Raw genomic sequence first — 26,392 nt, forward strand, 5'->3', positions numbered from 1 at the left:
GGAGGCCTCCGATCCTTCCCTTCAGTGCGGAACCAGAACGGGGACGAAACTGTCCCTGGACTGGTGTAGCTGCAGGAGATGTCCACGGCCGAGCCCTTGGGGGCGCAGATGTCTCTGTGGGTGTAGGTCACCATGTTGCACACAGAACCCTTCACACCTGAGAGAGAACATTTCCAAGCAGAGTCACAAAGAGATCAGAATAATAGAAGAGAGATGCTAACAAAGAGGGGACTCACACACTGCAGGGGAGGGATGGCGCTCGTGTCCTGGTATGGCACAAGACACACTGTCTGCAGAAGTTTCTTTGGAATAATAATAATAATAATTTTTTCTTTCTCCAATTTTCCCTCCATTTCTAAACCAGCTATATGTAAGCCCAGTCATCCCACAGCCGTCGACACATGACATGTAAGTTCCGTGTTTTTCGATCCTGAGGCCTGGAGGGACGAAAGACAGGAAAGATATTTCATTCAAATCTAACTTCACACAAAAGGAATATTTTTTTCTTTTTTGTTTGAAATTTGTGTGTGATGGAAACGTCTAGTCGGAGAAACGTTGCTGCTGGGGTCTTACTGTTGACTTCCAGAGTGACCCCGGGGGATCCGGTGTAATTATCCAGGTCAGTGATGATTCCGAATTTGTAGGTGGCAGCGTCGCTCTCTCTCAGGTTGGAGATTGTCAGAGTGCACCACTTGTATCCGCACTGATTCTTCACCCGGCCTGCGTACTCAGGCTCTGTTGTCAGGTCCACTGGTTGGCCGTCTCTCTGCTCAGTGAACCACAGTGTCCTGCGTAACTTATTCGATCTTTTTGGCAATCTGTATGAATATGACGGGTAGTTGAAGGTGCAGCTTATCTCTGCACTGAATCCTGTCAGTGTGCAGAGTCTCATGGATCTGTACTTCACCTCCCACTTAGTGTAGGAAGGAGACACTGCAACATCAAGGGGGGAAACAGGAAGGAAAAACTTTTAACAATTTAACAATGAATACCTTTGCATTTTTATCGCAGGAAGATCATTTTGATCCAGCGTGAGGCTGCGTGACGCTCGTCTGCCGCCTGACTGAGTCCGCCTGGTCCAAACATGCCGATGTGAGACGGGGAAATTGAGCTTTGGGTCGCTTTGTTCAAGCCGCTTGTTAACATCACGAGCCATCTCACCAGGGACCAACGCCCAACCCCAGCAGATGTACACCAAGAACTCCCAAGAGTTTGTTCAAACTAAACTGAAAGGAACGTCTTCAAGACAAATAAAGCGTCTTCAGTGCGCAAGTATACTCCAAGCCGCCACAGAGAGGAACCATCGAGGAGCATGGGCGAGGAGCACGCTAGGTCAGAAATGACGGCAGCAGAACCTCAGGCCCCGCCTGGGACAGAAAGTGCCAGGTGAAATAACGAGTTATCTGAAAAGTGAGGACTCTCACAGGTTCTCTGGCAGGTTCCTACACTTTAGCGATCCTCGAAAAACCCCAAAAAATAAAGAACGAATGTAGACATGGCAGGATTATGCAGTCATTGTTCTTCATTGCAGTTTCATCCGTCAGCATGTGATGCTTCATGAAATGGAAATGAGAGGTTCGGTACCTTGAAGGGACAGGAGCAGGACCACGAGTCCACTCAGCGCTGCTGTCAGACTCATCGCTGCTCCGGCAGATGACCCGATGCCAGAGACACAAGTTTCATATTAGCTGGTCTCTGAAAGAACCTGTGAGAAAGCATTGTCTTCAGTGTGCTTTGGGGGTGGTGGGTGGCAACCGCTACATTTAATTCAACTTCCTTCCTCTTTCCACGATTTACATGCAAAACCCCCGAAGGAGAAATGAAGAAATGACTCCACATGTCCTTCCTGACTCCTACACCTGGGTTCTCCAACAGGCTGAGAAACGGTCTCAAGAAGACATGTTGCAACCATCCATGTGGAGCAGGGCTGGGGGAGAGGGGTTATAGCTGTGGAGAGTCGGAGGGGAAAATGCTGGGTTTCTGTTGAAGCGAGAGGAGAAAATGTTGAGCTGAACAGGAAGGGAGCGGTGGACTGTGGACCCACAGGCCCTGTCCTTGTTCGGTGAGTAGTGTTGAAAACAGAAACTGTCCGAGGCACCTGTGAAGTCCATGCAAACCCAGTCCGCTGATTTTTCCTTTCCTTGTTTCATGATCTTGTGGAATCTGGGTGGAATATCAGTGCAGAGTAGTAAGTAACAGGCAAATGTCCAGATTTCCTTCCCCTCTTATCCTGCCGTCAGGTTGCGGATGGAGGAGTCTATCACAGCTGTCACTGGGCAAGAGACGGAAATTAAACCAGTGTCTTTCTGAGCCGGTCCCAAGCCTGTATAAATGCAAAGGAACAAGTGGAAACTGGGCTGCGGTGGCTCAAAGAAGGAGTGGAGGAAGTCATGTTCGGAAGCGCTGTGAAAAAAGTCTGACACTGAGAGGAAGGGCTTACTGTATAATGTTTGGACGCTAACAGGAAAAGGTAGAGAGTTGGTTGACATGATGCAGAGAAGGAAGGTGTGTCCAGTAGACCAGGTGGAGGGTTAATATGGCTAGAAGCTGAGGAGCAGGACTTAAATGGCACTGCAATGGTAGTGCCAGGAAGAGCAATGGAGTAGTAGTTATCTTGAAGGTTTGTGAGGAATGTTCGGCAGGAGCATAGAGTATCAGATAGACTGGTGCTCCACAGTTGAGATGCTAGTTAGAGGAGGCGAATTTCTGGAGTGAGTTGGATAAAGTGGTGCAGAATCCCCAGAGATGAGAGAGTAGTCATTGGTGCAGAATTCAGTGGACCTGGACCAGGACTCGTATGCTCGCTGTGAAACAGTGGTGAGGTGCGCGGTAGGGATAACAGAGAAGTTCAAGGTGGAGGTGGGACTCCATCAGGGATCAGCTCTGACCCCCTTCTTGTTTGCAATGGTGATGGACAGGCTGACAGATGAGGTTCGACAGGAATCTCCATGGACCATGATGTTTGCAGATGATATTGTGATCTGTGATGAGAGGAGGGTACAGGTTGAGGAAAATCTAGAGAGGTGGAGGTATGCTCTGGAAAGGAGAGGAATGAAGGGGAGTCGCAGCCAGACAGAATATATGTGTGTGAATGAGAGGAACTCAGGTGGAACAGTGAGGCTACAGGGAGTGGAGATCAAGAAGCTGGAGGATTTCAGGTACTTGGGGTCAACAGTCCAGCGCAACGGAGGGTGTGGAAAAGAGGTGAAGAGACGGGTTCAAGCAGGTTGGAATGGGTGGAGAAAAGTGTCAGGGGTACTATGTGATAGAAGACTATTGGCCAGACTGAAAGGAAAGGTGTACAAGACAGTGGTGAGACCAGCGATGATGTTTGGACAAGAAACTGTTCCAATGACAAAAAGACAGCAGGCAGGGCTGGAGGTTGCAGAGATGAAGATGTTGAGGTTCTCTTTGGGAGTGACCAGGATGGATAGGATCAGGAATGAGTCTATCAGAGGGACGGCACATGTTGGATGTTTTGGAGAGAAGGTCAGAGAAGCCAGACTGAGATGGTTGGGTCATGGACAGAGGAGGGATAGAGAATATATTGGTAGTGGGGTTACAGGAATTGGAGCTGCCAGGCAGAAGACCTAAAGGAAGACCAAAGAGAAGATTTTCGGATATAATGAGAGAGGATATGAAGGTAGTTGATGTGAGATGGGAGGGTACAGAGAATGGGGTTAGATGCAGAAGATGGATTTGCTGTGGCGACCCCTGAAGGCAAAAGCCGAACGGAGGAGAAGAAGAAGACGAAGAAGACAAAGAAGCAATTGTAATAACACTGTAGTTTCTTTGGAGCATACCGGAAGCATGTCGTCCTGATGTTATGAGGCTGAATCTAGTCGAGACTTACATGCTAATGAGGTAAGCTACCGTACATAAACAAGTTAGAAATAAAGCTACAAGTTAAAAAATCAAAGCTAGTGGATTCTACTGGTTTAAATAGGAAGCACGATGCTAACGAGCTAAGCTACTGGACACAACTGCTGGTATGAGCAAAGAAATGTTTTATCATAGCGAACGTTTCCCACGGGAAGAGAGGACTTCAATGGATTTGTGGATATATCTTTATTTTTCCCGTCAACTTTTCCGACATGCAAAGACGTTGTCCGCCGTCTCCGGCCGTCGGCGGGTCGCCGCTGGTCTGACAGGAGCACCATGGAGCCAATCAGGTGTCATTGCAAAGCCTCGCCACTAGTTAGCGCCAGAAGATTGGTTGAAACGCCTCGGTGTCTTTCCTGCCGCAAACTCGACTCACCTGCGCCTGGAATGAAGAGACGAGCAGCTGCTCGCCGGTTGGCTGGATCTGGTCACATGATCGCACACCTGTGTCCATCTCCCAAATCCAGCGGACGGTAGTTACACCTTTGCAGAAAACCAGGGAGGAAACATCTTTATATCCACAGGTGAGTGATTTCCTGCGCTGTTTGTTTACATTTAGTTTGTTTAACCCTGTGCGTGAACTCTATTTGTATGAACACACATCTGTTTGAATGAAGCTACTTCTTCCACTCTTGCTGGTTCCTACCTGCTTTCCACAGTGTGGTGGTCATCGTGTTCGCCCAACACGAGAGCACGCAGAAGGTCCTCCGTTTAAAACTGTGCGGAAACACATTGTCCTGAATTTCAGCTTTACACACCAGAGACCAGCCCTTCTCAAGAAGTGGGGTGCGATGCTAGGGGCCGTGTGTGTGTGACGCCAGGGAGCATGCTTTTATGATGGACTAGAATAAAGTGTAATTGCACATCCAGCACCGTAGATGGCAGGTTGCGTAGCACTTTGCTCAGTGCAAAAACCCCACACGATAGCGGAGGAGCTGATACCGCCTGCAGCAGCAGACGTGGTCTCTGTCATGCTGGATGACGCAAGTGCTACAACAATAGAAATGATCCCTCTGTCCGACGACACGGTTGCCAGGCGTTCAAATGACATTGCTAATGATCTCCAAGAACAGCTGGTAGATAAACTCAAAGACAAAGACTGTTTGTTTACTACTTCTGTACCATTTGACTTGACTAACTCCCTGAGTGAGGACCTACTTTTTGTAAATATGCCAGAGACAGAGCTACAGGTGAAGAATTATTCAGAACTGCATTGGTGTTAGCAGTGATGCTACACAAACCATGGGAAGGAAGAGAAAAGGACCTCGGTCAGTTTTTGAGCTCAGAGAGCGGATGAGAATGTTTTTGGAGCAGGAGCACAAGTACGACGTCGCAGGAAAATGTAGTGATGAGAGCTTCCTGGCAACACTGGCCTACCTGAGCGACATGTTTGGAAAGCTGAATGCAGAGAAGCAGTATCCACTCATAGGGCAGAAGGCTATGGATGTTCTGCTTCCTTTTGCAACATCATATCTTTGTGAGACTGGCTTCTCTGTCCCAGCTAGACATTGAACAGGAACGGACAGTTGCAGTAAGCTGCTTCAAACCCTGCTTTGAAAAGCTGTGCACTGCAAAACCTGCTCATTAATTCCAACTTCCTTATTTTGATAAGAGAAAAAAACCCAACACAAATTGTTTTGTTCCTTTTTGTTTTGTAAGATAAAGTGTTTAACTCTTAAGTCAATGTTGCTGATCAGTTTAAATGTATTATTATTAATTGGGTTTTATTAGTTTATTTTCAGTATCAAATGTGTCAAGTCGATCATAAAAAGTATAAAGTTTAAACAAGGATTTAATTATCTTTTTTATTTCAGGCAAATTGTTGCACTTTAAATTTTTCTCTTACATATTAAAATAATGTTACTAAAGTTGTTCTTTGCTGTAAGTTGATTCATATTTCTTTTTTGTTTTCTTTATTATAGATAAGGATAACATGTTAAAGAGAGGTGTACTTATAACAATTTTATAGGCAAATTATACTATTTATAGTTGTGAGGGGCGCAAAATGTTTTTTTTTCTTCCTAGGGTGGGCATAAGAGAAAATATCTGAGAAGCACTGACCTAGAGCCACCCACAACCCTGGAGGGTTTATTCCCAAACTCCCCATCGGCCACTGGAACTGGAGAAGCCTCTGGGACGAGGGCTGACACGTCTGCCAGTGAGGAAATTCAAGTTCAGTTGCCAAAGCAAGATTTTGCTAACAATTCATTGACGGTCTGGAGTAGGACGTAAATGGCACATTAGTCTCTTGTTCACTAAGTTTGAAATCCTCTTTATTTTAAAATAGTGAGGGCAGGATAAGCGTAGATGATGGATGGGTTGTAGGAAGGAGCAACAAAGAAAGCAGTTGAATGGGTGGATTCCCGTTCTTCTTCTGGCCTGCCGGAGAGTCGGTGAGCAAGGCAGCGAATCCACGGCTGCTCCCCGGACGCTGCTCGGAGGACCCGCCTACTGCTCGCAGGTTTCATGCAGGGGATTAACAATGTCCTGCAAGAGCTTCATGGAAGTGTCAAAAGTAAAAGATCTTACAGTTTTAGACAAAGTCCCTGGTTGTGACAAACCCTCCATGGCCCGACAGACTTTGGCCTTTATCGCACAGCAGCGGCGCACTTACGACATGAGGGGGAAGGTCTGCGTTCTAAAAGCTGTCGGCGTTACCATAGCAACCACCAATGAAAAGCAGGCTCTCGGCAACAGAGGGGGTCCTGGGAGAATCTCCAGGACTCACCCTGGAGATTTGATAACACTGTACTCCACGTAATCCTCATCCCTTTCCTTCTCTTCATCCTCACCGCTCAGGCCGAGGCCTTTGGTTCGAAGGACGTTGGAGTAGACGGGTTCTTCATGGCTTTTCTTGAAGGTCACAGTGGAGTATGCAAGGTCACCGTCCGGCCCTCCTGCCGTTGCTCCTGCTTCGGCCGAGGAGTTCTGGTACTGGTGTTCCTGAGGAGACGGAGGGGCTTCAGTCTGCTGGTCAAGGAGGTTTGAGGAAGATCTGGTTCCTCACCTCTGCTTCCCCGTCCGGTTCCACTCGATGCCCAGACGGTTGTTTGGAGAACATCTTTTTTCTGGGAGGCAGGAAAGACCAGCTCTTGAGTACTCATGTTAAACTGAAGGGAAAGTCTTTGGGTGTCAACCTTGAGGCACTTACCTGAGAAACAGGGTGACCAGGAGCAAAACCAGGACCAGAAAGAAAAGTGCAGCGATTGATCCGCCTGCCACCGCTTTCATTGAATCTGGGAAATGGAGAGACACCAAGAGGACATTTCGGATCACTGACAACTGGACTGTTCCTCCCGAACTCTTCACAGACAAAGATGAAGAGAGACGACGTCAAACAGCCACGACTTACTGGCCTTGACAAGGAGATGTACGGTAGCCTGGTGGCGCCCTCTTGTGTTCTCCACCTGACAGCTGTAGTTCCCACTGTCTTCAACTAGAACCTCAGTGATGGTGAGGAGCCGTCCGGCGACTGGAAGAGAAACGTTGTTCTCCTTCTGCCAAACGTACGTGGCTTCTGGGTTTGCATCACTGTTGCAGCTCAGGTTGACTGAGCTGCCCTCCATCACGGTGTTCGCCGGGCTTATCGACACCACGGTGAGCCTTGGAGCGTCTGGGAGAGAACGTTTGTCAAAGAAGGTTATTCCATATTGCCGAGCAGGAACGAGTTCTGCACGAGGAGCGTCCCATCTGCCGAACCCTCCGTCAGTCTCCTCGCTGGAATCAGCAGAGGACGACCCGAATGTTTACTCTGCGGATTCTGGTCCGTCGATGACGGGCGACACAGTGATCAAACCTAACAGAGGCCCGGAGAATTGATGTTGGTTTCAACATCCGTCTCTTTCAGCACACGCTTTGGCTGGTGGTCCTAAACCCAAGCTAGCAGTGAAACACGGACTCCCACTTATGATTGCACTTACACTGCACATTGACGAGCAGAGCGTTGGAGGTGGTTCGTCCGTACGTGTTCTCAGACCGGCAGTGGTAGATCCCTCTGTCCTCTGCTCGGATGGAGCGGAAATGATGACCTCCATCTTGCGTTTGGAGCAGTGTTTGGTTGTCCTTGTACCAGGTGTAGTTAGCCACTGGGTTAGCATCAGTGCTGCAGCTCAGGTTCAAGTTGCTGCCCTCCACTATGTCACCTGCTGGCCTCCGCGACAGCAAGGGAGGCTTGGGGGGATCTGCAGGAGATGTCCGGAAAGGGATCGGGTGCCACAGGGATGGACAACTGTGAGAAGGCAGTCTAGATTTCTGTCTCCAACCACAAAAAGCACCAAACGTAGTCAGGCAGCTGTTCCATCATCATTATTCGCCATCTATCCATTATATGTGTTCATTTCCTGTGGAATCCTGCACGTTCCAGCAAACATAGCAGTACCACCAGAAATTGTAGGGGGAGTTTTGCACAGTATGTTCAAGTACAACCAGCGTCAGGAACGGAGAAGAAGAAGAAGAAGAAGAAGACGGCATGGTGCCTGGAGAACAAGGGAGAAGACTTCTCCGTCCACGTGCCTCTTCTTGTTCTTTCTTAGAATGTACATCATCCCCAGCTCCTCCACCGGCACCATGTTAGTCATTGTCTGAAACGGACCTCTGAACTGCCCTCAAGTGGAAGTGTATTGCTGAACAAAGTAAAGCAGGCTTTGTTTTTCAAATAACCTCTCTGACTCACATTTCACATCGATGTGGACGGCCTCAGACGACTTCGACCCCAGCACATTTTCAATGGTGCAGTAATACTTCCCGGAGTCTGACCTCCGAACTGGACTGAGGAGGAGTTGTCTTTCTGTGCCCACCGTGGTGTTTTCCCTTCCAATCTTGTACCAGAGGTACTTGGCTGTCTCCCCCAGAGCGCTAAGGCAGGTCAGAGGCACTGAGCTGCCCTCCAGGATGTCAGCAGCACTGAACGACACCCGGGGGACATCCGGAGCATCTGGGGGTGAAGATGTGGAAACAAAAGACATGCAGTTACAAGTCAGCATGTTTAACTTTCCCCTGCAAGTGGACGGCAGGATGACGGCTTCAGGCTGGACTCTTCAGGTTGTTTGGTTTTCCAATAAGAATGAAGGAACACTCACACAGCGGCGGAGATGGGTGCTGAAGATGTCCTTCCAAAGCACAGGAGACAAACTCTGCCGGACTCAGCCAGAGCTTCAGGTGATCCTTCTTCTGGGAGGGGATCTCACTTCCGTTCAGCATCCAGATGTCGGAAAAACGACCCACTGAGCTGCAGCTGCTGTGACACAACAGCTCCACTTCCACCATGTTCTTATAGTTGTTTGTCCTCCTGACCTGAACCTGCAGAGCTGGATACCAAAGAGAGAGCGGGAACAATGTCATCGTAAAGAAGCAGCCGATGCTTTCTAAAGCGATGGGCTTCGGCCGGATGTTTGCCTCCACGCGGACGACAGTGTGGTATGTTGAAGATGGTGAAGAGAAGGAGAAGAGTTATGAGGGAGAGGATGTTCCTCTCAGAATACAGTTGAAATCTGAGTTCGACCTTTGCTGTGAACCAAAGTCTGGAAGCGGTGAAAGTTCTTCAGCACCTGTAACGGTCAGCGTTGTCGCAGGTAACTCGTTCTTCCATAGAAAGTCTGTCCCCTCAAGTCTGAAGTGATACTCTGCTGAATCGCTCTCGCTCAGGTTGCTGATTCTCAGTGTGGAGCGTCCGTTCCCTGAACCGTCCACCTCAACACGTCCGATGTAGTTTGCCTTTTTCCTGATGTCTTCAGGCTGTGAGGGAGGCCTCCGATCCTTCCCTTCAGTGCGGAACCAGAACGTGGACGAAACTGTCCCTGGACTGGTGTAGCTGCAGGAGATGTCCACGGCCGAGCCCTTGGGGGCGCAGATGTCTCTGTGGGTGTAGGTCACCATGTTGCACACAGAACCCTTCACACCTGAGAGAGAACATTTCCAAGCAGAGTCACAAAGAGATCAGAATAATAGAAGAGAGATGCTAACAAAGAGGGGACTCACACACTGCAGGGGAGGGATGGCGCTCGTATCCTTGTATGGCACAAGACACACTGTCTGCAGAAGTTTCTTTGGAATAATAATAATAAGAAGAATAATAACTTTGTCCTTCAATTTTCCCTCCATTTCTAAACCAGCTATATGTACGCTCAGTCATCCCACAGTCGTCGACACATGACATGTAATAATATTTTTTTTCGATCCTGAGGCCTGGAGGGACGAAAGACAGGAAAGATATTTCATTCAAATCTAGCTTCACACAAAAGGAATATTTTTTTCTTTTTTTGTTTGAAATTTGTGTGTGATGGAAACGTCTAGTCGGAGAAACGTTGCTGCTAGGGTCTTACTCTTGACTTCCAGAGTGACCCCGGGGGATCCGGTGTAATTATCCAGGTCAGTGATGAACCTGAATGTGTAGGTGGCAGCGTCGCTCTCTCTCAGGTTGGAGATTGTCAGAGTGCACCACTTGTATCCACACTGATTCTTCACCCGGCCTGCGTACTCAGGCTCTGTTGTCAGGTCCACTGGTTGGCCGTCTCTCTGCTCAGTGAACCACAGTGTCCTGCGTAACTCATTCCTGCTATTTGGCAATCTGTCTGAATATGACGGGTAGTTGAAGGTGCAGCTTATCTCTGCACTGAATCCTGTCAGTGTGCAGAGTCTCATGGATCTGTACTTCACCTCCCACTTAGTGTAGGAAGGAGACACTGCAACATCAAGGGGGGAAACAGGAAGGAAAAACTCATTATATTGTAAATCGCCGCAAGTTAGGACCTGGAGGAAAGTTCTGACAAGTCCTTTGACCGGAGTGCAAACCCCGGTGATGGCAAAGGTACTGTTTCAGATCACGCATGGCGTTCATTCACCTCAGCTACTGGAAAACCCTCATAAGCCAGCAAGTTGCTGAGTTAGCCTCTGATTTATTCATTGTAAACTTAAGCAACGATCAGGGATGAGTGGGGGAGCCGGACCCAGGAAGAAGATGAGAACCTGAGAAGTTCCCGAGAAGGGAAATGTGGACCCACGTTTTCAGACTGTTCAGAAAAACTACGACGTTGACTTCCCTCCGATAAGTGAGCAGAGAGAGAGAGAAAGACGAAGGAACTGAAACCCCAGACGTCGACACACCACTCGTTTTCCTCCCAGGTGACCGCAGAGGAGGAGGAGGACTCCGAAGCTTCAAAACCCATCTGATCTTTTCAGCAGGTGGAAAACGCTTTGAATCTGCTGCGGAGAAACATTCAAGGATACTCAATGGATTTAACAATGAATAAGTTTGCATTTTTATCACAGGAAGATCATTTTGATCCAGCCTGAGGCTGCGTGACGCTCTTGTACTGCCTGACTGAGTCCGTCCGGTCCAAACTTGCCAATGTGAGACGGGGAAATCGGGCTTTGGGTTGAGCTGAACTGAGCTGAGATGATTCGCTATGTTCAAGCCACTTGTTAACATCACGAGCCATCTCACCAGGGACCAACGCCCAACCCCAGCAGATGTACACCAAGAACTCCCAAAGGTTTGATAGGAACGTCTTCAAGACAAATAAAGCGTCTTCAGTGCGCAAGTATTCACCAAGCTGCCACAGAGGAACCATCGAGGAGCATGGGCGAGGAGCACGCTAGGTCAGAAATGACGTCAGCAGAACCTCAGTCCCCGTGTGGGAAAGGAAGCACTGGGTTTAACACCGAGTTATCCCAAAAGTGAGGACTCACAGGTTCTCTGGCGGCTTTTTACACTTTGGCCATCCTTGAAATATCCTCAAAAAATAAAGAACAAATGTAGACCTGGCAGGATTATGCAGTCATTGTTCTCCGCAGTTTCATCCGTCAGCATGTGATGCTTCATGAAATGGAAATGAGAGGTTCGGTACCTTGAAGGGACAGGAGCAGGACCGCGAGTCCACTCAGCGCTGCTGTCAGACTCATCGCTGCTCCGGCAGATGACCCGACGCCAGAGACACCAGTCTCATATTCGCTGGTGTCTGAAAGAACCTGTGAGAAGGCAGTGTCTTCAGTGTGCTTTGGGGGTGGTGGGTGGGAACTGCTACATTTATTTCAACTTCCTTCCTCTTTCCACGATTTACATTCAAAACCCCCGAAGGAGAAATGAAGACCAAAATAAAAATGAAGAAATGATTCCACCCGTCCTTCCTAACTCTCAAACCCGGGTTCAACCCTGGGTTCTCAAAAACTAATTTCTACTTTCATACGGTCTGAGTCCACCACCACAGCGTTCATCGGGCGACCCATCCAGGGTTGACTTTGCATCAGGAGGAGTGAAAACAGACGGCCTTGACAGCAAGATCTGTCTCTAACAGTGACATCAGCATGAACGACACCCCTCACTACACACTAACGCGTCCTTTCTTGTTCCTCCATGTCTCTGGTATGACATCAGCCGTGTTTCAGAACTGTCTTTACTCTGTGTGAGATGTGAAGTGCCTCCAGAGTGCAGATAAGCCAGGATCAGGCAAATGTCCAGATTTTCATCACAATATTGATTCATCGTCGAGATGAAATGCCGTTATTGTCCCATTCAGTTCCGATCACACGCCAACACGACATCAGCTAAATTTGACCACGGCATGTAAAACATCATTGATGACCCCTGAGCGGCAGGGGACCAGTTGAACTGCATTGTGCTTTTGAAGGTCGAGAAAAAGCATCCCACCGGATGCCGAGAGAGGAACTCTGGTACTGTATGAGGAAGTCCAGAGTGACGGAAGTACTTTAAAGTATTTTTGACTGGTGCAGGACATGTATGCGAGCTGTGAGACAGTGGTGCGGTGCTGCAGATGTTGAAGCATATGACAGGGTGCCAAGAGAGGAGCGCTGGTATTGTATGAGGAAATCTGAGTTGCAGAGAAGTTTGTTAGACTGGTGTAGGACATGTATGCTAGCTGTGTTTGCAGATGACATTGTGATCTGTAGTGAGAGCAAGGAAAAGTTGGAGGAAAATCTAGAGAGGTGGCGGTATGCTCTGGAAAAGAGAGGGATGAAGTTAGTTGCGGCACGACCAGATATATGTATGAATAACCAACGAACCAACGAAGAGGAATATGTTTGAATTAAGTTTAAGGTGAATTTCTCACAGAGACAGACCTGAACCACAATAAACTGAAGTTATGCTGCGGCCTACTGGTCGTTTCTGAATAAAGTAAACGAACCATGAAAAATATATTCCACTGTTTCCGCCCGGTCTCGAACCGGGGACCTTTCGCGTGTTAGGCGAACGTGATAACCACTACACTACGGAAACCTGACGTCGTTGGGAATCTAGACAAATATAAATACGGTCAGACCCAAGCCAAATTTTTTTCATGCACTATCTTACATTTCTTTCTTTTACACCGTAAAAGGGGAAAATGCATGAACCCACCGACGCACACACTCGTAGGTCTTATTTTTGTTGTGGCAGCACTATAAATGAGAACTAATTTGTTTAGGTTGTTGTTGTTGTTGTTGTTGTTGTTGTTGTTGTTGTTTTCTATCATAAGCCAAGACGAAGTGTACAGGTACATCTACAGCAACATTCGTCTTAGTTTTTTTCACATCGCTGGGAAGGCAGTGTTGCAACGTGAAAGTAAAGACGATTCCTCATTCTCCCCTCTGATTGGAGGACTCAATCCCCGCTCCAACAGACCAATGACAGAGCAGCTAATGGCGTATATACCCACACGTCCCCGCTGACAGTGTCATTCTGTTCTGATTTTCAGACAAAATAAACTCAAAATGAGTGGAAGAGGCAAAACCGGAGGCAAAGCCCGCGCTAAGGCCAAGACCCGCTCGTCCCGCGCCGGGCTCCAGTTCCCCGTGGGCCGCGTCCACAGGCTGCTGAGGAAGGGCAACTACGCCGAGCGAGTGGGAGCCGGCGCCCCGGTGTACCTGGCGGCCGTGCTGGAGTACCTGACCGCCGAGATCCCGGAGCTGGCCGGGAACGCCGCCCGCGACAACAAGAAGACCCGCATCATCCCGCGTCACCTGCAGCTGGCCGTCCGCAACGACGAGGAGCTCAACAAGCTGCTGGGCGGAGTCACCATCGCCCAGGGCGGCGTGCTGCCCAACATCCAGGCGGTGCTGCTACCCAAGAAGACCGAGAAGCCCGCCAAGAAGTAGACGGAGACCCCGGAACAACCGATAACACAACGGCTCTTTTCAGAGCCACGCAATCCACATCTAGAGCGCTTCCACTTTCATTACACGCATTTTGTTGCTTAAATATATCTTCGTTTTATAGCATTTAATCAACAGGATTGCAGGTAACTCCGGCAATGGATTGACAGAAGACTGTCGGTCACACAACTGTGCAACCAGACTGAAGAAGCCTACTGCACGGCCAGGGAGGAGAACTCGCACCTTCCCCATCTCAATTTTGCACGGTTGAACTGTCCGTGATTCAATTCCGAGAGCTGTCATATTTACAGGTCTCAGATGGAGGAACAATACGCGGAAGGTCCACCTTCTCCAGACACGGGAGAAGTCAATAGGGCCGCGGAAGAAAACTTGTTTCCGCCCGGTCTCGAACCGGGGACCTTTCGCGTGTTAGGCGATAACCACTACACTACGGAAACCGATGTACAATATGGCGATATCTGGAATCTCAATAATCAAGATTGTCGGACGAAGCACGTACAATAATTTATAGACTTTTTTACGACTTGCACAGTAGCTCCTCGTTAGTATAGTGGACAGTATCTCCGCCTGTCACGCGGAAGACCGGGGTTCGATTCCCCGACGGGGAGGAAACAACCTTTTGCAGACAGGTGACAAAAAAGTATAATTATATGGACGTGTATTTCTTTTTAATTCACGTACATTTAAGAATTTCAGTCGGAGAACAAGATAGACGCCGTTAGCAGAAGCAGTACAAAGGCGGACATGTTGGACTACACACACCGTAAACACAATGTCAGACGCGGATGTGACGTCCGCGATTCACCGGAAATACGTCATATCCCGTCCTTTCGCCAACAAAAATAAAATACAGTTTAGAAGTTCATGTTTTACGAAAACGTACCCCAACAAAAAGGGATTATTGTGCTACACGTCCATGTATTAGGCTGAGGCTAGCAGATAGGACTGGTTTAAACAGAAAGCTACAAGCTAAAGAGTTAACCTAGCGCACTCAGCTGCGTCTATGAGCAAAATTAGCTCTCCCGTTAAGATTACCGGCGCTTAGGCAGAAATTTGATATTTTTATTGTAGTTTAAGTTACCTTAGGAGGAGAGGACCTGAGTAAGAGTTCATTTTCATTTTTCTCGCCATCTTTTCCGACGGACAAAGACGTTATCTGCTGTGTGAGAAGAGCACCTTGGAACCAATCAGAAATCGTTACTAAACCTCGCCACTAGGTGGCGCAAGATGATTGGCTAAAACGCCTCACAAGAGACAGAACAGCTGCTCGCTGATTGGCTGGATCTGGTCACATGATCGCACACCTGAGTCCATCTCCTCATCACTACAGTATCTACACTTTTTCATGGAGGAAACGTCTTAATACGTACACGTGAGTGATTTTCTACGGAAAATGGGCCACATCAGGTTTTCCAAAAGTTTTGTTAAAACAAATTCAAATTTTTTTTTTACATACATCAGCCATCTTTTCCGACGGGCAAAGACTTTATCTGCTGTGTGAGAAGACCACCTTAGAACCAATCAGAAGTCGTTACTGAACCTCGCCACTAGGTGGCGCAAGATGATTGGCTAAAACGCCTCATGAGAGACAGAACAGCTGCTCGCTGATTGGCTTGATCTGGTCAAATGATCGCACACCTGTGTCCATCTCCTCATCACTACAGTATCCGCACTTTGTCATGGAGGAAACATCTTAATATCCACAGGTGAGTGATTTTCTGCGGAAAATGGGCCACATCAGGTTTTCCACAAGTTTTGTTAAAACAAATTCAAATCTTTTTTTTACATAAATCAGTCAATAATAATAATATTAGTTAGATTTCTCTAGTCAGTGACTATATGTGGTTTTCTCAGTCTTCCGTATCTGCTGTATTCAAATTGTCTGTATGCAATGTTGAGACGCATGGAGAACGTCATTTCCGCTTCTTTTCTTGTATAACTTTTTGTTCTTATTAATGTCATTTGTTTTGTCTACTTTGTCATCATGTAGAAATATATGTAATGTTCATTGTGTGAGGCAATCCAAATACGATGGAAATAGTGCGATGCAATTCAAAAAAAACAATGACCCACAAATAATGGTGCAGCCCAATATTTGGTCCTGGTTACTGGGGACAGAGTTCCTTACTTATCCCGAGCATTGACTTCTTACTTTTTCTTTATCCCGCCGTGTATGCATCACTTTGATTAATTACACTTGGGGAGGAAGGTGGCTTGGCGCTGAACAGTTTGCAGGGTTGTTATGAGTTGAGGAGTTGGACAGAGGTTCCCTTGTCCACTAGGTTTTGCAGGTTAGTGGACTCTGCAACCAGAGGGGAGCCACTCGAAAGCTTGGTGTAAGACGTGGGACTGATCTACAAGGATCTTCTGGCTGTTTTTAATAGCAGACCAAGTCCGCGTGCTCCAGGCCATTCCTGTTGGGTAATGACGTGGAACCAGGTTCTCAATGAAGGCGTAATAGGACGTGTTTAGCGTTGTTCTGCTAACCTCAAATGACCTCAGGGTCTTGAGCAGTTACTGCTGCTTGTGACATTTCCCGATGATCTCCCCAGCGAGAACTTCGGAAGGTTGTCTAAGACGTTGCCCAGGTATCTGTACCCCCTCATTGTTTCTACTGGTTCCCCCCATGTGATGACCAAGTCCAAGCTTCTGGACATGCAGGTAGATGCTTCACTCGCGGCCTGGATCAACAACTACCTCACAGGTCGGCCGCAATACGTAAGGCTGGGGAACATCACGTCGGACACCATTGTGCGGGCACCGCAGGGGACGGTCCTGTCTCCCTTCCTGTTCACGCTCTACACCTCAGACTTCAGGTTCTCCTCGCAGTCCTGCCACCTGCAGAAATTCTCAGATGACTCTGCCATCATGGGCTGCATCAACGGAGGCCAGGAGGAAGAGTACAGGAGCGTGGTGGACAGGTTTGTGGAGTGGTGTGGACTGAACCACCTGCAGCTCAATGTGTCGAAGACAAAGGAGCTGGTGGTGGATTTCAGGAAACAAAGGACCCACCTGAATCCGGTCACCATCAGGGGTACAGGAGTGGACATTGTGGACACCTATAAATACCTGGGTGTCCACTTGGACAATAAACTGGACTGGACCTTGAACACCAACGCCATCTTCAAGAAGGGTCAGAGCCGCCTGTTCTTCCTCAGGAGGCTCAGATCTTTCAACGTCTGCAGGACCATGCTGCAGATGTTCTACCACTCGCTGGTGTCCAGCGCTATCTTCTAAGCTGTTGTGTGCTGGGCAGCAGGATCAAGACAGCTGACGCCAACAGACTCAACAAGCTCATCAGGAGAGCTGGATCTGTCCTGGAGTGGAGCTGGAGTCTGTTGTGCAGGTGTCAGAGAAGCTCCTCAGCATCATGGACAACATCCATCACCCCCTGCATGGACACTGACGTCCTGTCAGAGCTCTTTCAGTCGTAGACTGATACCACCAAGGAGCTCCACTGAACACCACAGGAGGTCTTTCCTACCTGAGGCTATCAGACTTTTTCATTCCTCTTCCCTCAGCCGCAGGGAATCTTCAAATCTTTGTACTTAAGACCTTAAAACACTTGATAGCCTTAATAATAATAATACATACGATTTGTATAGTGCTTTTCAAGGTACACAAAGACGCTTTACAAGTTGACGACAGAAAACATAGAACATACACATAGTTAATAGGAAGAGCTGTAGGTGTTGTAGGTGGTTTGGAAGAGGTGGGTCTTGAGGTTGTGTTTAAAGGCAGACAATGAGTTTGACTCTCGGATGGCCGGGGGGAGGGAGTTCCAGAGGGTGGGGGCGGCGATGGCGAAGGCTCTGTCTCCCAGGGTGCGGTACTTGGACTTAGAGATTGGAGTGAGGAGGTTTGCATCCGAGGAGCGAAGACGACGCGCTGGAGAGTGGCGACGTAGTAAGTCAGTGAGATATGGGGGGGCGAGGTTGTTGTTAATGTTGTTAATCTTGACAATTTATATTTTATTGTATTTCTTATTCTCCCTCCTTCCTACTATTATCTATTACTGTTATGTTTTTGCTTGAAACTCTGGCACAACAATTTCCTTCGGGATAAATAAAGTTGATCTTATCTTAGTTTTGGTCCCATTCAGCTTCAGGCAGGAGGCTTCTCACCAGGGCGTAAAGTCCTGAAGGGCTGAACGGTGGTGGAGTTTGGGACCAGACAGAAGGGACAGGAGGACGGTGTCGTCGCCGTACTTCACAGGTTGGCGGTTCTGTCAGTTGGACCTGCAAAGGATGAAGAGCTTGATGTAGCCTTGAGGGGAAGAGGTTGTCGGGGGGAACGTTGTTCGCCACCACCCTCGAGGATGTGTTGGTGAGGAAGCCGATGAGCCGGTGGTTGAGGTGGAAGGTTCTCCACCAGGATGTGTGGTCGCAGGGTGTTAAAAGCAGATGAGAAGTCAGTAAAAAGGAGCCTGGTTGTGCTATGTGGGTTTCCAGGTGTCTGTGAATGGAGTCAGAGGAAGATCTTGACCTCCATGAGCCCTATAGGCGAATTGGAGAGGATCAACCAGGGGTTCAGTTACGGTATTTTCCGCACCATAAGGCGCACCGGATTATCAGGCGCACCTTCAATGAATGGCCTATTTTAAAAAAAAAATTCATATATAAGGCGCACCGCATTAGAATAGAAGCTTCAGTAGTGCTGGGGTTGTGTTATGCATCCACTAAATTGAGCTGCTAAAGGGGATGTCAACAAAACAGTCAGCTAAGTCAGTCAAACTTTATTAATAGAATACAAACCAACTTTCTGACTTCACCGCTCACTCCCAAAACAAGTTAGTGCGTTCACAATGTGGTACCGTACGTACCGGTAGCTCTTACCGGTATTTGCGCCGCCTTTGTTCAAACAGTGTGTTTCCAACTCCATTTGTCAGTTCGAAGTTTTTCATAAACAAAAGCACCAAGAAGTACTGTCTCTAAATTCATTGATGTTCGCTAGCTAGCGCTGTTGCCTTCATTGGAATAGTGACTGTAGAGACGCTTCTACTTGCTGCTCTCTGTTCAACAACCCACTGTTCAAGTTTGTCCTCCAACTGTGGCCGTCTCGCTTTGTTTCCTCGGAAATTCTGTTCAGTCTTCTTTACTCTCCGCAGGTCATCTGGTTGCTTCCTGCGCTTCCACACCGTTGATTTGCTAATGTTGAATTCTCTTGCTGCTGCTCTATTCCCGTGTTCTACTGCGTGGCCGGTCGCCTTCAGTTTGAACTCTGCATCGTAAGCGTGTCTCTTGAAAGGTGCCATTTTGGGCTTTTTATACACACACAAGTGGTGGGACTGGACTTCCCCTTTACACTTTTTACCGCTGCTTCTTCAGTGACACCCACACACACACAAATGGATATGAAAATGCAAGCTTCAGGCAGTCATACATCCCAGCATACACCGCGCACTACTCCTTCTACAGGAGGAAATGGAGTCAGCGGCTGCTCCCTGTAGTTGCGAGACCCCTTGCGGCTCAATATTGATCCATATATAAGGCGCACTTGATTGTAAGGCGCACTGTCAGTTTTTGAGATGATTGCAGGTTTTTAGGTGCCTCATAGTGTGGAAAATATGGTACTGGTGTTTTTACAATTCTCTCCAAGGCCTTCATCACCAGAGAGGTGAAAGCTACTGGCCTGAGGTTGTCCAGGGCTTTGGGGGGGCTTTTATGGGATAGGAAACTCTGTGTGTCCACACATGGGGCTCTTTGCTGCAGGACAGGGAGCGGAGGAGGAAAACTGCCCCCGGCTACTTGGCTCAGTGCTTGAGGGGTATGTCCGGAGATCCTGTCTGGACCAGGAGCTGTTGAGTCTCTTCCAGAGATCTGTTGTCGCTCTCAAAGCAGGTGAAGGAGTTGAGGTGGTTGTGAAGTGATGCCGGGTTCCTCCCTGGGGTTGGAACGGGTGAACGGCTGGGGGAAGCGGTGTTCTCCGAGGCCACGTTTCTGAACCCTGCTAAGCTGAGGTCTCCTGGTGCAAAAGTGTCGCCACCTTGTTCTAAAACTCAGCTTGGTAGCTTATCTGGCTTGTTCGACCTCCTTCTTCTCAGTCGGCGAAAAATTTTTTTTTTGTTCTTTAGTTACCCAGGGTTACCTGGATTGTCAGATGTCCATAACAAGTGTGTAGGCAGGACTAAGCAGGATGGAGTGATGGTCATGTGTATTCCCTAGATGGGTCCGAGACCAGGTGGAAACATGTTTTCTTCTGCGTCTCTCTTGGCGTCTCCTGTGTCTGCAGAAGGCGAACCTTCCGTGGATTGTTCCTCCATCTGACAGCTGTTAATATAGCAGCTCTCGGGATCGAATCACGGACAGTTTAACAGTGCAAAGTTGAGAGAGGGGAAGGTGAGCTCTCCTCCCTGGCCGTGCAATAGGCTTCCTCAGACTGGTTGCAGTTGTGTGTCTGACAGTTTTCTGGATATGTTCGATACATTTCTGGAGTTACCTGCATTATTATCCTGTTAAATACAGTAATTCGTAATTAATAAATCAAATATATTAAGGCAACAATATGTGTCAAATGGAAGTGTGCGCGCTCTAGATGCGGGTTGCGTGGCTCTGAAAAGAGCCGTTGTGTTGTCGGTTGTTCCGGGGGCTCCGTCTACTTCTTGGCGGGCTTCTCGGTCTTCTTGGGCAGCAGCACCGCCTGGATGTTGGGCAGCACGCCGCCCTGGGCGATGGTGACTCCGCCCAGCAGCTTGTTGAGCTCCTCGTCGTTGCGGACGGCCAGCTGCAGGTGGCGCGGGATGATGCGGGTCTTCTTGTTGTCGCGGGCGGCGTTCCCGGCCAGCTCCAGGATCTCGGCGGTCAGGTACTCCAGCACGGCCGCCAGGTACACCGGGGCGCCGGCTCCCACTCGCTCGGCGTAGTTGCCCTTCCTCAGCAGCCTGTGGACGCGGCCCACGGGGAACTGGAGCCCGGCGCGGGACGAGCGGGTCTTGGCCTTAGCGCGGGCTTTGCCTCCGGTTTTGCCTCTTCCGCTCATTTTAAGTTTATCTTGTCTGAAAATCAGAACAGAATAACACTGACAGCGGGGACGTGTGGGTATATACGCCCTTAGCTGCTCTGTCATTGGTCTGTTGGAGCGGGGATTGAGTCCTCCAATCAGAGACGGTTTGCTACTCGCGTTCAAATGAACGACGGTTTCTATGTGTTCGGCTCGGTTGGTTTCCAGCACTGTGTTCCTGCTGGAAAGCAGGAAAACTATTGCTTTTCAATGTGAAAAGTGCTTCTGTTCTTCCCTCGGTTATTTGTATCCCTGCTGTTGTGACTTGGCACTATAATGACGTTATGCTGCTAATGCAAATGACTATTTCGCCTATCTGTCCGGGGGCCAATGGAGGCACAAGTAGTATCGTAATTTTATATTCACTTGAATGAAAATTATCTATCGGGTTATCTAAGTTGTTTCTATAAGCCACAATGATTGTGTCCTAGATCGGTTACTTCACTTCCATTATATTAAGTTGTGACTTGTCTATTAATGGCAGTATTACTGTATTGTTATGCTCATTCACATAAGGAGTAGTAACAATAAATGATCATCAGCTGTTGCTGTGTAATCAACAATTGAGATGTTTCCACAAGTCACGTAAGACTCCATTATGTCCTAGTGCTATACTATTATTCTACCGGTGCAGTTGTTTTGTTCATCAAGTTCAAAAACAGTGTGTTAGCGGAGGACGGAGCTCGTCGAGGGAGTGCGTGGCTCTGAAAAGAGCCGTTGTGCGTGTGAGGAGCGGCGGCAGGAGGTCTAAGCTCTCTCCCCGCGGATCCTCCTCGCCAGCTGGATGTCTTTGGGCATGATGGTCACCCTCTTGGCGTGGATGGCGCACAGGTTGGTGTCCTCGAATAGGCCCACCAGGTAGGCCTCGCTGGCCTCCTGCAGAGCCATGACGGCGGAGCTCTGGAAGCGCAGGTCGGTCTTGAAGTCCTGGGCGATCTCCCTCACCAGGCGCTGGAAGGGCAGCTTGCGGATCAGCAGCTCGGTGGACTTCTGGTAGCGGCGGATCTCTCGCAGGGCCACGGTGCCGGGCCTGTAGCGGTGGGGCTTCTTCACGCCGCCGGTGGCCGGGGCGCTCTTGCGGGCGGCCTTGGTGGCCAGCTGCTTCCTGGGGGCTTTGCCTCCGGTGGACTTCCTGGCGGTCTGCTTGGTTCTGGCCATCTTGCTGGAAGACGAGTGGAGGAGCGGAGGGACGCGCTGCTGCTCTTATACTGCTTGGGTGACGACATTGTGACGTAGGCCTGGGCGTGGCTTTGACTCTGGAAGACGATTTAATGGTATTTCATTTTTTTTTTATCACATAAGTCAACCGCGGAAAAGGAAAGGATAGACGAAAAAATTTGCCACAAAAGACGCGTCTATTGTATTTTTAAAATGGGAGTTAATATTGATGCGTTTATTTTGATATATACAATTTGGTATTTAGTTTATTCTCCTTTAGGGGACGTCCTCCATTTAACCCTAATTTAGTTTTTTTTACTTTGTAATAGTATATTTATGAAATTATTGTTTGTATCTTGATATTGATATTCGTTTTATTGATGTTCATTTACGCGCTGCTAGTTTCATGCCGCTGTTGTGGTGTCACGATGACGCAGGAGATGGGCGTGGGTTTAAAGCAGAACGATTTAATACAAACTTCATATCCACCACAAAATATTATAAACTCATTGCATATTTAAAATTGGGACTGATGTATAAACAGAAGTGTTTAGTCAGAAGATGCAGCCCAGTATCACTACAAAATAGAATGTAATTACACCCATGTTATCGAAAGTTCTAAACAAAATCTCAAGATTAAAATGTTTTCTGTAAGATTTAGAAACAGCAACTATGCAAATGAATCTGTTGGGGATCGCATTCATGCGAATCCCGGTAAATTCTTGCCAACCGGCCCACCTGCTTAATATTTACAATGAACAATTCTGGTGCTGAACACTTCCGAGCTCGACAATGTAGGTCATGCACAATTGAAATATTAAATGAATAAGGATATTGGACACTTAGATGAAGCGGTGAGCGGCCCTTAAAAGGGCCTTTGGAGTTGCAGAGGCTGCAGGAGGATCTACTTAGAGCTGGTGTACTTGGTGACGGCCTTGGTGCCCTCGGACACGGCGTGCTTGGCCAGCTCTCCGGGCAGCAGAAGGCGCACGGCGGTCTGGATCTCCCTGGAGGTGATGGTGGAGCGCTTGTTGTAGTGCGCCAGGCGGGACGCCTCGGAGGCGATGCGCTCGAAGATGTCGTTGACGAACGAGTTCATGATGCTCATGGCCTTGGACGAGATGCCGGTGTCGGGGTGGACCTGCTTCAGCACCTTGTACACGTAGATGGCGTAGCTCTCCTTCCTGGGTCTCTTCCTCTTCTTGCTGCTCTTGCCGGCGGTCTTGGTGACGGCTTTCTTGGAGCCCTTCTTGGGCGCAGGCTTGGCGGGTTCGGGCATAATGGCTGCTTTCTCTAAAGAGTACGGAGTCAGCGAGGAGCTGCGCGTTTTATACAGCTCTCATGCAAATAGCACTGTTCCAGCACTCTATTCTGATTGGCTGAGCTGGTCAGCTGACTTGACGCAATGCTACACAGAGGCGCGAGTATCCATGGAGACCCGATCTCACGGAGTAAAATTCCTGATGCCGCTCCTTCGTCCCGTTTCCCGTTAAATTGTATTTATTCATTTATCTTTGTGGGGTAGAAAATATCCTGTTCTGGTGTCGTAACCACGGCAACCACCCACTCCGTATACACGGCATGTCACAGTGCGTGGCTGGAAAAATATTGAGTGATTGGTTTCATCTTAAAGTTCGGGTTCCTCCTTTTCGTCTTTCCACCGCTTCCTTCACGGTGTCTCCACAACCAATCACCTGCCTCCGTACAACACACAGCCAATCACCTGCTTCCATACAATAGACAGCCAATCATCTGCCTCCGTACAACAGTCAGCCAATCAGCTGCGCCGTACAACACATATAATGTATATGATATAAATATGTGTGTATATATGTATGTTAAATGTGTAAACATGTGTTTATATTACTATCTATGTGTGTGTGTGTATATATATATATATATATATATATATATATAGTTATGTGTGTGTAACGTATTAACAAAAGAGAAAACAACAAAAAATACAGATCAACTTGGTTTTTTAGTCTGGAATTAAAAGATATTTGGGTCTTCAATTTGCCTGAAACTATAAAAAATTATCCTTATTGTAAATAATCCTTAAAATATCATTATTAATCTATAAACAATAGAACTGGACCATTTAATGATGAAAATACAATTTTATAAAATTCATAAATAATAAATTCACATCGATCAGCAACATTGACTTTTTTGAAACACAGCAAACACTTGTTTCCGGCGACTTTCGTTTGTCCCATTATTTTTGTCGCTCACCTCAGAAACTGTGCAATATTTCATCTCATAACAGCTACACTACAATTTTCCCTCCTATCATACTATTGTGCACTCCTTACCTCACTTGTTACTAAGACACTTACAAGTTTTATCACTGCTTACTAAGTCACTTTATAGTTTCACTGAGACACTTTATAGTTTATAGTTTATTTTTATTTCTAATTCTGCCTTTCTTTTATTATTTATTACTGTTGTATTTTCTGTAACTCTGGCACAGCAATTTCCTTCGGGATTAATAAAGTTGTTCTTATTCTTATTCTTACCTATCATCCCTTATGTATCTCCAAGATGTCACTGGAGGCTTTGTTCACTGCATGTCATGTGCTCGCTGCAAAGAGAACGATTGCTGAGCTAAATGCTCCCACTGTGGATGAGCTATTAGCAAATGGGCATGTTTTCGATGCAGGTTGAGGCTGGATCGGCCTCTGGATCTATTATTTGCTGTATAAACATCCTCTGTTAAGACTCCATTGTGGAGCAGGTGGCTCTGAAATGAGGTTAGAATCTATCAGCATTAGTTTTTGTTGATCCTCCTGCACGCTTGATTAACGAAGTTGGATGATAAAGTAGATAGGTGTGAGAATATCATTCAAATGAAACGTGGCGTGGAAGTGTAACCGCTCTGGATGCGGGTGGCGTGGCTGTGAAAAGAACCGTTGTTCCAGGGCATTGTGCTGGATCAATTATTTGCGGAGTGAACATTTTGATCGGTCAACATTGGTGCAGGTATTGTGCTTTTTACTTCGTAATCCTCAGTTTTGACCCCATTATGCAGCAGGTGGCTGATATGTTCAAAGCCATAAGCTTCAGTTTTTGTTGGTCATCCAGCAAGCTTGATGAAGTAGATCATAGGAAGACTATTATTCATGTGAAACTGCGTGGCGTGGAAGTATGAGCGCTCTAGATGCGGATCGCGTGGCTCTGAAAAGAACAGTTGTGTAGTTGGTGTAGCTTGAGGCTGGATCGGCCCCTGGATCAATTATTTGCGTTGTGAACATTTCGATCGGTCAACATTGTTGCAGGTTTTGTGCTCTTTACCTCGCAATCCTTAGTTATGACCCCATCATGCAGCTGGTGGCTGATGTTCAAATTTATAAGCTTGATAAGCTTTAGAAGCTATTTGCAAGGTTGACTAGTAAAGGTGAACGATAAAGTAGATAGGAGGAAGAATATCATTCATGTGAAACAACGCGGCGTGGAAGTGTGAGCGCTCTAGATGCGGATTGCGTGGCTCTGAAAAGAGCCGTTGTGTTGTCGGTTGCTCCGGGGGCTCCGTCTACTTCTTGGCGGGTTTCTCGGTCTTCTTGGGCAGCAGCACCGCCTGGATGTTGGGCAGCACGCCGCCCTGGGCGATGGTGACTCCGCCCAGCAGCTTGTTGAGCTCCTCGTCGTTGCGGACGGCCAGCTGCAGGTGACGCGGGATGATGCGGGTCTTCTTGTTGTCGCGGGCGGCGTTCCCGGCCAGCTCCAGGATCTCGGCGGTCAGGTACTCCAGCACGGCCGCCAGGTACACCGGGGCGCCGGCTCCCACTCGCTCGGCGTAGTTGCCCTTCCTCAGCAGCCTGTGGACGCGGCCCACGGGGAACTGGAGCCCGGCGCGGGACGAGCGGGTCTTGGCCTTAGCGCGGGCTTTGCCGGTTGTCTTTCCTCTTCCGCTCATCTTGGGTTCTTCCTGTCTGACAGTCGCAACAGAAGTAGTGTTTCTAGAGAAAGGCTTGCGAATATATAGCCCCGCAGCTGCTCTGTCATTGGCTGACAGGAGCGGGGATCAAGCCCTCCAATCAGAGACGAGATTTGTCATTCAAACAAAATGTAGCGTGGCATCGGAGCAGACGTGCAAATAAGCGACAACTGGAGATATGATTTGAGTTGGTACATAGTATATTAATAAGTAATAGCATGTTATTTACAATTAGGGTAAATTGTAGACAGCGTCTTGATTGTAGGCAGTGCACAATTCATGGGTTGGTGATTAACAGTGTCAGGATAC

At 48.0% G+C, this 26,392-nt stretch overlaps 6 protein-coding genes, 1 long non-coding RNA gene and 2 other non-coding genes across 9 annotated transcripts; 3 read left to right on the forward strand and 6 right to left on the reverse strand.

Moving 5' to 3' along the window:
* Window positions 1-544: 544 nt before the first annotated feature.
* LOC147228508 (uncharacterized) lies at window positions 545-1,496 on the forward strand. The gene is made up of 2 exons (XR_015106922.1): window positions 545-619; window positions 1,012-1,496. It is a non-coding gene; the product is annotated as an uncharacterized LOC147228508 (long non-coding RNA).
* A 4,663-nt stretch (window positions 1,497-6,159) lies between these two features.
* Window positions 6,160-11,863, reverse strand: LOC147228509 (sialoadhesin-like). The gene is made up of 10 exons (XM_086156135.1): window positions 11,727-11,863; window positions 10,168-10,562; window positions 9,429-9,771; window positions 9,175-9,188; window positions 8,555-8,882; window positions 7,803-8,063; window positions 7,235-7,495; window positions 7,034-7,118; window positions 6,890-6,950; window positions 6,160-6,825 (listed from the first exon to the last, which is right to left on the reverse strand). The coding sequence occupies exons 1-10, from the start codon at window positions 11,779-11,781 to the stop codon at window positions 6,607-6,609; spliced, it is 2,022 nt and encodes a 673-aa protein (XP_086012261.1). The 5' UTR covers window positions 11,782-11,863; the 3' UTR covers window positions 6,160-6,606.
* A 1,178-nt stretch (window positions 11,864-13,041) lies between these two features.
* trnav-aac (transfer RNA valine (anticodon AAC)) lies at window positions 13,042-13,114 on the reverse strand. The gene has a single exon. It is a non-coding gene; the product is annotated as a tRNA-Val (tRNA).
* A 473-nt stretch (window positions 13,115-13,587) lies between these two features.
* LOC147228511 (histone H2A-like) lies at window positions 13,588-14,031 on the forward strand. The gene has a single exon (XM_086156602.1). It carries the CDS (start codon window positions 13,588-13,590, stop codon window positions 13,969-13,971), a length of 384 nt encoding a protein of 127 aa, XP_086012728.1. The 3' UTR covers window positions 13,972-14,031.
* A 494-nt stretch (window positions 14,032-14,525) lies between these two features.
* trnad-guc (transfer RNA aspartic acid (anticodon GUC)) lies at window positions 14,526-14,597 on the forward strand. Its single transcript has one exon. It is a non-coding gene; the product is annotated as a tRNA-Asp (tRNA).
* Window positions 14,598-20,501: 5,904 nt separating this feature from the next.
* LOC147228513 (histone H2A-like) lies at window positions 20,502-21,307 on the reverse strand. The gene has a single exon (XM_086156604.1). It carries the CDS (start codon window positions 21,052-21,054, stop codon window positions 20,584-20,586), a length of 471 nt encoding a protein of 156 aa, XP_086012730.1. The 5' UTR covers window positions 21,055-21,307; the 3' UTR covers window positions 20,502-20,583.
* A 309-nt stretch (window positions 21,308-21,616) lies between these two features.
* Window positions 21,617-22,146, reverse strand: LOC147228514 (histone H3). Its single transcript, XM_086156605.1, has one exon. The coding sequence runs from the start codon at window positions 22,144-22,146 to the stop codon at window positions 21,736-21,738; it is 411 nt and encodes a 136-aa protein (XP_086012731.1). The 3' UTR covers window positions 21,617-21,735.
* Window positions 22,147-22,600: 454 nt separating this feature from the next.
* On the reverse strand, window positions 22,601-23,431 carry LOC147228515 (histone H2B 1/2-like). The gene has a single exon (XM_086156607.1). It carries the CDS (start codon window positions 23,423-23,425, stop codon window positions 23,051-23,053), a length of 375 nt encoding a protein of 124 aa, XP_086012733.1. The 5' UTR covers window positions 23,426-23,431; the 3' UTR covers window positions 22,601-23,050.
* Window positions 23,432-25,678: 2,247 nt separating this feature from the next.
* On the reverse strand, window positions 25,679-26,062 carry LOC147228516 (histone H2A-like). The gene has a single exon (XM_086156606.1). It carries the CDS (start codon window positions 26,060-26,062, stop codon window positions 25,679-25,681), a length of 384 nt encoding a protein of 127 aa, XP_086012732.1.
* Between the last annotated feature and the right edge of the window lie 330 nt (window positions 26,063-26,392).

The sequence above is a fragment of the Fistularia commersonii genome, chromosome 12 (assembly GCF_037954325.1).
Source record: "Fistularia commersonii isolate RoL2024-O1a breed Wild chromosome 12, RoL_Fcom_v1.0, whole genome shotgun sequence".
Classification (NCBI taxonomy): Eukaryota; Metazoa; Chordata; class Actinopteri; order Syngnathiformes; family Fistulariidae; genus Fistularia; species Fistularia commersonii.